Source organism: Microchirus variegatus (assembly GCF_963457635.1).
Source record: "Microchirus variegatus genome assembly, chromosome: 12".
NCBI classification, from domain to species: domain Eukaryota; kingdom Metazoa; phylum Chordata; class Actinopteri; order Pleuronectiformes; family Soleidae; genus Microchirus; species Microchirus variegatus.
Window position 1 is genome coordinate 27,341,491 of NC_139813.1, and position 13,212 is coordinate 27,354,702.

Consider the following 13,212-nt stretch of genomic DNA (forward strand, 5'->3'; position numbering starts at 1 on the left):
TTTGGTGTGGGAGAGTGAGCGGTTTATAAACTCCATCATATAAAACATCGGCTGCATCAAAACCTGATGCCAAAACATGTTTTTTACTGACCACACACACACACACACACAGGGAAACGAGGGTCAGGTGACAGGAAGGAAGTGGAGTAGAGCGACACCTGCAGGTCGGTCGCCTGTCACTGTCACGTTTCCTTTGTCACAACAATGGACCATTTTATCTTCAAACAACACACATTCATAGAGTGTGTGGGAGAGTGCATTAACGACTGACACACACACACACACACACACTGTATAAACACTGAATATCTGACATAAAATAATATATGTGTTAAATACTCTCTCTGTGTGTGTGTGTTTGTGTGTGTGTGTGTGTGTGTGTGTGTGTGTGTGTGTGTGTGTGTGTGTGTGTGTGTGTGTGTGTGTGTGTGTGTGTGTGTGTGTGTGTATTGTCTTGTGAGTCGTGTGAGGTCTCAGGCGTCGTGAGGACGGACGTGTGGCGAGCACCGTATGACCGAGAATTATGCATCACTTCCCTCCATTCTCTCTGCGCACACACACACACACACACACACACACACACACACACACACACACACACACACACACACACACACACACACACACACACACACACACACAGTGTGTTTTCCTGCTATAGGATGGCCCTGCTTGTCCTCTGTGACCTCTGACACCAATAAACCTGTGATATTATCACACACACACACACACACACACACAGATTCACATATGTGTGTCTCGATTAAGTCTATGACACGTTCACGTCTTTATTTCACTGGAAACTGAAGTTTGTAAACCGCTCACTCTCCCACACCAAAGCCCATAGAGAAAACCAGTGATTTTAGCTCACAGGGACACAGGAGCTGCTGGTCCTCTGCTGCCTCGTGTGGTCACTTTGTGTCACTGACGTTAATCTGAGCGATGCAGCAGTGGATCAACAACTCCTGTGAACTCCTGTGTGCTGTGATGTTAAAATCACTGGCTTACTCTATGGACTTTGGTGTGGGAGAGTGAGTGACTTTGGTGAGGGAGCGTGAGTGACTTTGGTGTGGGAGAGTGAGTGAGGAAAAACAGTCGAATAAAGTCAAGTTTAAATGATCGGATTTGAGGGGAGAGTCCAGTCTGAAAACTGCTGCCTTATATAATCTCTGTGTCACACACACACACACACACACACACACACACATTCTTGTACTTGCTGCATACTGAGGACTGGGTTGCTGGCAAAGTGAGGACCAGCATTTCCACTTTATAAATCAACACAATTACAAATATCTACTTCATGAATGACATCTACAAAGAACTACTGGTTGCAGTACCATGAAATGTCTGCAGGTGGAGCCTCAGAGCAAAAACGGCTGTAAAACTTTTTCGATGTTTTCTTTTTTTGTGTAATTTTTGGTCCAAAATTTGTCGTCATACTATACTATGTCAACCAATATTGAAAAAAATCTTTGATAAAAAATTTTTGGTCCAAAATTTGACAAAAAATTTTTGGTCCAAAATTTGACAAAAAAAATTTGGTCCAAAATTTGACAAAAACAATTTGGTCCAAAATTTGACAAAAAATATTTGGTCCAAAATTTGACAAAAACGTCATACTATATGATCGTCCAAAATTGAAAAAAAAAATTGAAAAAAAAAATGTGGTCCAAAATTTGATTAAAAAAACGTCATACTATACACGATCGTCCAAAATTTGAAAAAAAAATTGACAAAAAAATGTTGGTCCAAAATTTGACAAAAACGTCATAATATACTATGTCATTCAAAATTTGACAAAAACGTCAAACTGTACGATCGTCCAAAAATTGAAAAAAAAAATGTGGTCAAAAATGTGACAAAACGTCATACTATCCAATCGTCCAAAATTTGAAAAAATCTTTGACAAAAAATGTTGGTCCAAAATTTAACAAAAAAAATTGGTTTCAAAATTTGACAAAAAAAAATGTGTCAAAAAATTGACAAAAAAATTTGGTCCAAAATTTGACAAAAAAATTGGTCCAAAATTTGACAAAAAATTTGGTCCAAAATTTGACAACAACGTCATACTACATGATCGTCCAAAATCGTACATATTGAGTGAAACACTCTGTAGTTATAAAACTACTTCAACACGGTGTTATTATTCACGGTGGACCAAAAAAATTTGGTCCAAAATTTGACAAAAAAATTGGTCCAAAATTTGACAAAAAATTTGGTCCAAAATTTGACAACAACGTCATACTACATGATCGTCCAAAATTTAACAAAAACATTTTGGTCCAAAATTTAACTAAAACATTTTGGTCCAAAATTGGACAAAAACGTCATACTATACTATGTCGTCAAAAAATGTTTTTGACAAATTGAGTATAGCATGTTATATCAACCTAAGGAAGTGATTTCAATGAAAACAAAGTGAAGACCGGTCAAAATGTCCTCACTTTGTAAAAATGACCTCACTTTGTTGGTTAAAAACCCTCACTGGTCCTCAGTATGTCGCAAGTACAAGAACACACACACACACACACACACACACACACACACAGGAGTTATTATCAGGAGAGAAGAACCGGTCCAAACTAAACGCTCTCAAAATTTGAGTTGAAGTGGGCGTGTCCTCTGTGTGTGTGTGTGTGTGTGTGTGTTGCTGCTGGAGTTTTCCCACGGAGCCTGACACACACACACACACACACGAACACACACACACACACACACACACACACACACACACACACACACACACACAGCGGTGGAGCGTCAGTCGTCTCGTCTCGACCACGGTGAAGGATTATTCAGCAGAGAAACTCTGGTGAATACATTACAGGTGTTTGTTTACTTTGTTTACCGCTGTCAAACGTAGACATTTGTTTATTTGTTTGTTTATTCGTCCACATAAAAATCACAAGAGAAAACCATTGAAAAAAATCATCAAATTGTGGATTAAACTGAGTAAAAAAACGACTGTAAATGTTTGAGTAATGTTGTTTTTCCACATGTTTGCATGTGTTTCTCTGACCTTTGTTGTCGTTGTTGTTGTTGTTGTCGTCAGGTTGTGGAGGTTCTCGTGGTCATGAAGCGTCCGTGTGAAGACAGCAGCTCAGCAGAGAGCGACGTGGACGTTTGTCCAGGGTGAGGAGACGACATTCTGCTTAACACATTTATATTTTATATTAATATAATTAATGACAAACAAACATGAGCGTTTAAAGTCAATCGTTTAGAATAGAAATGAAAAATAATGAATAAAACTGAAACTGTAATGATTAAAATTGACATTTTGCATCTGTGTTATTAGTTTGTTTATAAAATGTATTATTTATAAATAAATATTCTGTTTCTTTGGGTTAAAATGTGTTTTTGTCTGTGAATCATTTTAAAAAATCTTGATATTTAAAGGAAAAGAGAAGCGGCAGAAACTTTTATTTTGAAAATTGTGGGGTTGCGGTTTATCATGGACTAAAAGAAACTCAGGCTTTTATTGTCTAGTCTGGATGAAACGCGGGATTAAATGAACTAGATTAATTAAACCCACGTGTGTAATATCAGAGAAAGTCACTTTTTCTGGATGAAATTAACATTTTACGACTAAATGCGCTCATTTAAATAATAATAGAGTTATTAATTTAATTTAATTTAATTAAAAAAATACATTATATTAACACAACACATGATAAATCCTCTTATAATGGTTGTTTCCAGGCTGATGAAGGTCACGATGATCAGATGTTCTTCATCACCGACGACGACGACGACGACGACACAAGTGATGACGAGAAAGAAACGCAGAGGAGTAAAGATATTTATTTAAAAGACGTGTTTAGTCCTTTTGTTTGATTCATTCATTCATTCATTCATTCGTTCATCAGATCATTGAGAAGAGACGCAGAGACAGAATCAACAACAGTTTGTCCGAGTTACGACGACTCGTCCCCACAGCGTTTGAGAAGCAGGTGATTCATGGTTTTAATCTTTAAATTAACAGAAACTAAGACTTTTATTTTGAAATCCGTGGGATTGTGTTTTATCATGGACTTACAGAAACTAAGACTTTTATTTTGAAATCTGTGGGCTTGTGTTTCATCATCGACTAACAAAAACTGAGACTTTTATTTTGAAAATTGTGAGGTTGCGTTTTATCATGGACTAACAAAAACTGAGACTTTTATTTTGAAAATTGCGGAGTGGCGTTTTATCATGGACTTTTATTTTGAAAATTGTGGGGTTGCTGTTTATCATGGACAAACAGAAACTAAGACTTTTATTTTGAAATCTGTGGGGTTGTGTTTCATCATCGACTAACAAAAACTGAGACTTTTATTTTGAAAATTGTGAGGTTGCGTTTTATCATTGACAAACAAAAATTGACTTTTATTTTGAAAATTGCAGGGTTGCGGATTATCATGGACTAACAAAAACTGAGACTTTTATTTTGAAAATTGCGGAGTGGCGTTTTATCATGGACTTTTATTTTGAAAATTGTGGGGTTGCAGTTTATCATGGACAAACAGAAACTAAGACTTTTATTTTGAAATCTGTGGGCTTGTGTTTCATCGTGGATGAACAAAAACTGAGACTTTTATTTTTAAATGTGTAGGGTTGTGTTTTATCATGGACAAACAAAAACTAAGACTTTTATTTTGAAATTTGTGGGTTTGTGTTTTATCATGGAATTACAGAAACCAAGACTTTTATTTTGAAAATTGCGGGGTTGTGTTTTATCATTGACTAACAGAAACTGAGACTTTTATTTTGAAATCTGTGGGCTTGTGTTTTATCATGGACAAACAAACTGAGACTTTTATTTTGAAAATGTTGTGGTTGTGTTTTATCATGGACCAACAGAAATTAAGACTTTTATTTTGAAATACGTGGGATTGTGTTTTATCATGGAATTACAGAAACCAAGACTTTTATTTTGAAATCTGTGGGCTTGTGTTTTGTCATAGACGAACATAAACTAAGACTTTTATTTTGAAATCTGTGGGCTTGTGTTTGATCATGGACGAACATAAACTGAGACTTTTATTTTGAAATATGCGGGTTTTTTTTTATCATGGACGAAGACTTTTATTGTCTAGTCTGGATGAACAAAAATTGAGACTTTTACTTTGAAAACTGTGGGGATGTATTATAGCGAGGACGACCAGAAAATGAGACCATTATTTTGAAAACGGTGGAGCTACATTCGAGCGTGTACAAACAAGAGCTTCGACTCTTATTGTGAAAACTGCAGGGTTGTATTCGGAGGAAACAACTAACCTCTGCTGACGAGGACACGCTGACCTTTGACCTTTGACCTTTGACCTTTGCGTCCTCAGGGTTCAGCGAAGCTGGAGAAAGCAGAAATCCTGCAGATGACCGTGGACCACCTGAAGATGCTGCAGCTCAGCGGAGGGAAAGGTACAAACGTGGCACAAACAGCGCCCCCCACAGGCACAGACTGGGTAATGGACAGGAAGTTGTTTCCTGTGGCGTTCCTCAGGGTTCCGTCCTGGGCCCGCGGGGCTTTTTTCATTAAAAACACGGAAATGATTCGCAAACGCGAAAAAATAATCGGTCCCAGTTATCGTCAAACAGATTTTGGGGCGGGGCTATGCTGTGATTGACAATGACTAAGCCCCGCCCCCCCAGCCCTGCAGACACTGACAGCTTCTTCTTCTTCTTCTTCCTCTTGTGAAGGTTATTTCGACGCCCGCGCTCTGGCCCTGGACTTCCTGTCTCTGGGTTTCAGGGAGTGTCTGAGCGAGGTTTCCCGTTTCCTGAGCGCCGCCGAGGGCGCGGACGACGCCCCGCTGCGCTCCCGCCTCCTCTCCCACCTCGCCTCCTGCGCCGCCGCCGGCGCCGCCCACTCTCCGCATCATCATCATCATCATCATCATCACCACCAGCCGCCTCCCACTTTCCCTAACCCCTCCCACCTTCATCACTGGGCCGCCGCGTACCGACACCTGCCGACCGCCGCCTCCTACGGACTGAGTGGACTTCCTGTTCCGGTAGACGCCGGAGGAGGAGGAGGAGGAGGCGGAGCCCCCCAGAGAGCTGGTGTCACCTCCTCCTCTTACCCCTCACACCAAGACTCCGCCTCCTCCTCCTCGTCCCTGCTGCTCCCCTGTGGCCCCGCCCCTTTCTCCGCCTCCCTCTCAGCAACGCCGTTTCCCATCGCGCTCCACGGAGGTTTCCCGCTCTTCCCTCCCTCCTCCTCCTCCTCTTCATCCTCCTCCTCCTCTTCCTCACAGACTCACAGCTCTAAACCCTACAGGCCGTGGGGAACCGAGGTCGGAGCGTTCTGACCTTTGACCTCTGCTAACTAACCCGCAGTTTAACCCAAAAACCTCCACCCGAGACGCTTTTGTTGTGTCGTTTACTCGCAGTAGCGCCCCCTGCTGCTCAGAGCACTTTCTTACAGATTTATCGTTAGACTTAAACCGATGTAGATGTTCCCCGCACCAAACCCCATAGAGAACACAAAGTGACCACACGAGGCAGCAGAGGACCAGCAGCTCCTGTGTCCCCGTGAGCTAAAAATCACTGGTTTTCTCTATGGGCTTTGGTGTGGGAGAGTGAGTGGTTTAGAAACTAAAATAAATAAATAAAATAATCTACACATGTCATTGCTGTTGAAGCCTGAGTTCTTATTAACGATAATAATAATGATTATAACGCATATTTAAGCATGTTAATGTGTGAAGATTTATTTTGAAAAACAGAACAGGAAGCTCTTTCTTTCCTTCTTTAAGGCGACATCAGCGTGACCATGTTGTCTGGACTTAAGATCTCGATCCAGTATCCGTCTGGATCCTGAATGAAGGCCAGGTCTTTGATTTTACCTGAGGAGGAGAAAACGGGCCACAGTCAACACACACGCACACACAGCGAGAGAGAGCGCCACCTGCTGGTGGAAACTCGTGAAGCAAACCAAAGAAGACAAAGACATTTTATTTTGAAAACTGTGGGGTTGCATTTTATCATGAACAAACAGAAACTATGGCTTTTATTTTGAAATATGTGGGCTTGTGTTTTACCATGGAATTACAGAAATTGAGTTTTATTTTGAAAATTGTGGGGTTGCGTTTTAAGATGGAATTACAGAAATTAAGACTTTTATTTTGAAATCTGTGGGCTTGTGTTTAATCATTGAATTACAGAAATTAAGACTTTTATTTTGAAATCTATGAGGTTGTGTTTCAGCATGGACTAACAGAAATGGACTTTTATTTTGAAATCTGTGGGGTTGTGTTTTAGCATGGATTAACAGAAATTGAATTTTATTTTGAAAATTGTGGGGTTGCGTTTTTAGATGGAATTACAGAAATTAAGACTTTTATTTTGAAGTTCGTGAGGTTGTGTTTCAGCATGGACTAACAGAAATGGACTTTTATTTTGAAATCTGTGGGGTCACGTTTAAGCATGGACTAACAGAAATGGACTTTTATTTTGAAAATTGTGGGGTTGCGTTTTAGCGTGGACGAACAGAAATTGACTTTTATTTTGAAATCTGTGGGCTTGTGTTTTATCATTGTATTACAGAAATTAAGACTTTTATTTTGAAACCTGTGAGGTTGCGTTTTAGCATGGACTAACAGAAATGGACTTTTATTTTGAAATCTGTGGGCTTGTGTTTTATCATTGTATTACAGAAATTAAGACTTTTATTTTGAAATCTATGAGGTTGTGTTTTAGCATGGATTAACAGAAATTGACTTTTATTTTGAAATCTGTGTATTTGTGTTTTATCATTGAATTACAGAAATTAAGACTTTTATTTTGAAATCTGTGAGGTTGCGTTTTAGCATGGACTAACAGAAATTGACTTTTATTGTGAAAACCGACCTGAGTCTGGCTTCTTGACAAACGTCGCTCCGCGCTCCTCGAAAACTTGGCAGGCGGCAGAAACGTCGGGAACAGAGACGCCGATATGACCTGAGATTAAAGGGACAGTTCACTCACTCTGCCACACCAAAGCTCATAGAGAAAACAGGGACACAGGAGCTGCTGGTCCTCTGCTGCCTCGTGTGGCCACTCACCAAACCCCTGCGGTGCTTTGTTTCCGTTGTGAAACGACAGATCTTCGTCGGACTCTGAGCCCCAGTTACTGAAAACACACAAACATTAAAATCATCACACAACAAAGACTGTGTGTGTGTGTGTGCGTGTGTGTGTGTGTGTGTGTGTGTGTGTGTGTGTGTGTGTGTGTGTGTGTGCGTGTTCTTGTACTTGCAGCATACTGAGGACCAGTGAGGGTTTTTAACCAACAAAGTGAGGTAATTTTTACTGAGTGAGGACATTTTGGCCGGTCCTCACTTTGTTTTCATTGAAATCACTTCCTTAGGTTGCTATAACATGCTATACTCAATTTGTCAAAATGTTTAATTTTGGACGACTTTTTCCCAAATTTTGGACCATATTTTTTTTTTCAAATTTTGGACCAAATTTTTTTTTTCAAACTTTGGACCAAATTTTTTTTTTCAAATTTTGGACCAAATTTTTTTTTTTAAATTTTGGACCAAAAATTTTGGGTATTTTTTTTTTTTTCAAATTTTGGACGACATTTTTGTTCAAAATGTGGGTCAACATTTTTGTTCAAATTTTGGGTCAAATTTTATTTTAAAATTTTGGGTCAAATTTTATTTTAAAATTTTGGAAGACATAGTATAGTATGACGTTTTTGTCAAATTTTGGACCAACATTTTTTGTCAAATTCTTTTTTACATTTTGGTCGACATAGTATAGTTTGACGTTTTTGTAAAATGTTGGACCAAAAATTTTAAAAATAAAATAAAATCGAAAAAGTTTTCCAGCCCTTTTTGCTCTGGGGCTCCACCTGCAGACATTTTATGGTACTGCAACCAGTAGTTCTTTGTAGATGTCATTCATGAAGTAGATATTTATAATTGTGTTGATTTATAAAGTGGAAATGCTGGTCCTCAGTATGCAGCAAGTACAAGAATGCGTGTGTGTGTGTGTGTGTGTTTTTTTTATCGCCACTGACTGCGTGAGTTCGACGGTCGCTCGGCGAGAGAAAGTCCACGCCGTCCTGTCTTTGACGTTGGCGGGAATGTCCGACTTTTCCTCGTAGCCCAGGAAATAAAGCGTGAATTTCATCGAGGGGAAGTCGATCTTCTGCAGTAACCTGGAAACACCACAAGGGGGGCGTCAGAGTGTGTGTGCTGGAGATTCACTTCCTGTTTGAACGAAATGACTCACGTTGTTTGAACGTTTGCCGTAGCACTCGGCCTGCACCGTCACCAGGGGGCGCAGCACAGAGTTTTGTGAATAAAAACAAAGTCAAAAGCTGTACTGCCCTCTACTGGTCGTGTGAGTATCACCGACTGTTACTGTTAAAAAAATCACGTCAAAGTTATATTACGTCTTCAAATGACATCGTTTTACGTTCTTAAATCACGTCGTGTTACGTTGTTACATTTTGTCGTTTTACGACGTTAAATTACTCCTTTGAATTACGTCGTTTTGTGTCGTTAAATTACGTTGTTTGACATTGTTAAATTACGTCTTTAAATGGCATCGTTTCAAATTAAATGACATCGTGTAATGTTGTTAAATTACGACGTGTTACATTATTAAATGACGTCTTTAAAAGATGTTGTTTTACGTCGTTAAATTGCTTTACGTCGTAAAAACGTTGTTAAACTACGTCATTAAATTCCGTTGTTAAATGTTCTTGTTTTACGACGTGTTACGTTGTTAAATTACATCTTTAATTTACGCCGTTTGGCGTCATTGACATTGTATAAATTACATCATTACGTTGTTAAACTACATTGTTTTACGTTGCTAAAGTACGTCTTTAAGTTACTTCGTTTTGCGTCGTACATTACATCCTTTTACGTTAAATCGTTAAATTACGTAGTTTGACATTGTATAAATTACATCATTTTACGTTGTTAAACTACATCGCGTTACCTTGTTACATTTTGTCGCTTTACGATGCGTTACATTGTTAAATTACCTCTTTAATTTATGTCGTTTTGCGTCGCATATTACATCCTTTTAAATCGTTAAATTGCGTCGTTTGAAATAGTTAAATTACGTCTTTAAATGACATCGGTTTACATTGTAAAACTACATTGTTTTACGTTGCTAAATTACGTCTTCAAATGACGTGTTACGTTGTTAAATGACCTCTTTAAGTTACGCCGTTTCGCGTCGTACATTACATCCTTTTACGTTAAATCGTTAAATTACGTAGTTTGACATTGTATAAATGACATCATTACGTTGTTAAACTACATTGCGTTACCTTGTTAAATTTTGTCGCTTTACGATGTGTTACATTGTTGAATTACCTCTTTAATTTACATCCTTTTACATCGTTAAATTACGTAGTTTTACCTTGTTTAATTACAACGTGTTACGTTGCTAAATTACGTCTTCAAATGACATGTTACGTTGTTAAATGACCTCTTTAAGTTGCGTCGTTTTGCGTCGTACATTACATCCTTTTACAACGTTAAATTACGTAGTTTGACATTGTTAAATTACGTCTTTAAATTACATCATTACGTTGTTAAATTACGTCTTCAAATGACATGTTACGTTGTTAAATTACCTCTTTAAGTTACGTGGTTTTGCGTCACATATTACATCGTCAAATTACGTAGTTGGACATTGTATAAATTACGTCTTTAAATGACATCATTTCACGTTGTTAAACTACATCGCGTTACCTTGTTAAATTTTGTCGCTTTACTATGCGTTACATTGTTGAATTACCTCTTTGATTTACGTCGTTTTGCGTCGCACATTACATCCTTTTACATCGTCAAATTACGTAGTTTTACCTTGTTTAATTACGACGTGTAACGTTAAATTACCTCTTGAATCACGTCGATTTGTGTCGTACATTACATCCTTTTACATCGTTAAATTACATAGTTTAACATTGCTAAATTACGACGTTAAATTGCGTCATTTGACGTTCTTACATTACATGGTTTTACAATGTGTTACGCTGTTAAATTAAATCTTTAAATTACGTTGTTTTATGTTGTTAAGCTACGTTGCTAAATGGTGTCATTTAACCTTCTTATATTACATGGTTTTACGACGTGATACGTTCTTAAATTAAGTCCTTTCATGACGTCAAATTACATCTTTTTATGTCGTTAAAATTCCACTCGTCGCACAGAAAAAGAACCCGTCCCTTTAAACGCGGATCGGTCCACAGACTCACGTCATTCCCAGGACTCTGGTGTAGAAGTCCAGAGATCGGACTGGATCTTTGACCCTGAGCATCGTCTGCTGCATCATGTAATCCTGAGGAGACACAGTCGTCATGACAACGAGACGCAGAGCTTTAAAAAGAGTTTAAAACAGTTTAAAAGACCGTCAGCTGTGTGAGGAGACAAAAGACGTCCTGAACGCACCAAAGCCCATAGAGAAAACCAGTGATTTTTAGCTCACAGGGACACAGGAGCTGCTGGTCTACTGCTGCCTCGTGTGGTCACTTTGAGTCACTGTGGTAAATAAAAATGAAGTTTTTCAAAAGCCGAATTCACTAAAATCAGTCATTGTAAGTCAGTGATGGAGGCAGCAGTGGATCAACAACTCCTGTGAACTCCTGTGTCTCGGTGACGTTAAAATCACTGGTTTACTCTATGGACTTTGGTGTGGGAGAGTGAGTGACTTTGGTGTGTGGGTGTTTTTCTTCTTCTTGTATTTAACAATAAAACCAAAACCTCCTGCTCTTCACAGTCTGCGAGCGTTTCAGGTAACTGCTGCACACACCTGGAGACACAGTCGGCTCAGAGCCAACAGGTTTGACCGCATTACAACACACACACACACACACACACACACACGTCTAATCCACTGAAAGTACAGATATATAATATATACATATATATAAAGTCACGTTGTCGTTACCTTGGTGATGGGGTCACCGTCTGTGCAGACATCAGACGCAGCCTGGTCCGACAGTCCACCTCTGCCCTCCATGACTGACAGAGACAGAGACAGACAGACACACACTCACACACACACACAGTCTGCTGCTGCCTTCAGGTGCAGCTCGTTACACTCTCACGTCACCAGGAAGCGAACGTTCTCAGGACCAGTTTGTTTGGTCAGAGTTGCGATTCGTCCGACAGACAGCGAACGCACCGCGTCACAACAACCACGCCCACAGCACAGGTGACACACACACACACACACACACACACACACACACACACAGTGGGCGTGTGTGAAGCACAGGAATGCAGCTGCAGGTCTGAACAGGTGAGTGTGTTCAGACGAGTGTGGAAGTAAATCTGTGACATTTGAATTTGAAATTTTAACAAATCAGACCTTGATTTTATTTTAAATCCCTCAAATTTTAAGCACTGGAATTTTTTTGTTTGTTTTTTTCATCTTTAAAATAAATACAGTGTAAAAAAAAAAAAAATCGGTCTCAAGAAATTCACCCTAAAAAAATTCAGTACAAAAAAACCTTGTTTTTACCTCAAAATAATTCAACTCAAAATTGTTCATGTCAAAATAAGTTCACCTCAAAAAACTCAGTGTAAAAAATGAAAGAGAAAAGAAAAAAAGTCTCCAAGAAAAAAATTCAGCATCAAAAAGTTTTACCTAAAAAAATAATTTGGTCTCAAAAAAATTATTAAATACTAATTAAAAAAAAATAAGTTCAACAAAAAATCAGCATAAAATGTTTTGACCTAAAACAATTGGTTTCAAAAAAATTCAACCTCAATTTTTTTTATTCTGTGTAAAAAAATATTCAACCTCAAAAAGTCAGTGTAAAAAATAATTGAAAAAAAACAGCATTTAAAAAATTTTGACCTATAAATTTTTTTTGAAATTTTTTTTTGTAAAAAATTCAACCTAAAAAAATAAGCATTAAAAAAAATTTAACACAAAAAATAAATTCATGTCTCCAAAAATTCAACGTCTCAAACACAGTTGATATTAAACACGACTTTAAACCATGAGCGAGTTTATAAAAGTTTTAATACTTCAACACAAAGTTTATTCTTTTCCAGAAAAAAACAAAACATTTTTCACTTTGAGAAGTTTTTACAGTGCAGAAGCAGATAAAGTTAAAACCAAATAACAATAATAACATTTTTCATTATTTACAAATTCAGTCCACACTAAAAACACTCGTTTGAATCTAAACTTAGACTCACTTCCCTGTATCTGTTTTAAAAACAAGAAGGTAAATAAAAATAAGACCAAGAGGAGGAGGAG

The 13,212-nt window shown here is 38.2% G+C and overlaps 2 protein-coding genes across 2 annotated transcripts; one reads left to right on the top strand and one right to left on the bottom strand.

Annotated features, from left to right (window-relative positions):
• Positions 1-3,076: 3,076 nt before the first annotated feature.
• Positions 3,077-6,296, top strand: hey2 (hes-related family bHLH transcription factor with YRPW motif 2; the record flags this gene model as incomplete). Its single annotated transcript, XM_083898668.1, has 5 exons — positions 3,077-3,135; positions 3,706-3,796; positions 3,873-3,956; positions 5,325-5,406; positions 5,686-6,296. The coding sequence occupies 5 exons, from the start codon at positions 3,077-3,079 to the stop codon at positions 6,294-6,296; spliced, it is 927 nt and encodes a 308-aa protein (XP_083754794.1).
• A 424-nt stretch (positions 6,297-6,720) lies between these two features.
• LOC310934528 (lactoylglutathione lyase-like) lies at positions 6,721-11,992 on the bottom strand. The gene is made up of 6 exons (XM_083898272.1): positions 11,890-11,992; positions 11,198-11,280; positions 8,996-9,136; positions 8,031-8,098; positions 7,837-7,926; positions 6,721-6,833 (listed from the first exon to the last, which is right to left on the bottom strand). The coding sequence occupies exons 1-6, from the start codon at positions 11,959-11,961 to the stop codon at positions 6,739-6,741; spliced, it is 549 nt and encodes a 182-aa protein (XP_083754398.1). The 5' UTR covers positions 11,962-11,992; the 3' UTR covers positions 6,721-6,738.
• Positions 11,993-13,212: the final 1,220 nt, after the last annotated feature.

Excerpts from the sequence above, each read along its gene's own strand:
- LOC310934528 (XM_083898272.1), bottom strand. The coding sequence starts at position 11,961 with ATGGAGGGCAGAGGTGGACTGTCGGACCAGGCTGCGTCTGATGTCTGC. Across the intron at positions 11,281-11,889 it reads ACGGTGACCCCATCACCAAG|GATTACATGATGCAGCAGAC; the intron begins GTAACGACAACG and ends GTGTCTCCTCAG. Across the intron at positions 9,137-11,197 it reads ACCAGAGTCCTGGGAATGAC|GTTACTGCAGAAGATCGACT; the intron begins GTGAGTCTGTGG and ends TGGTGTTTCCAG.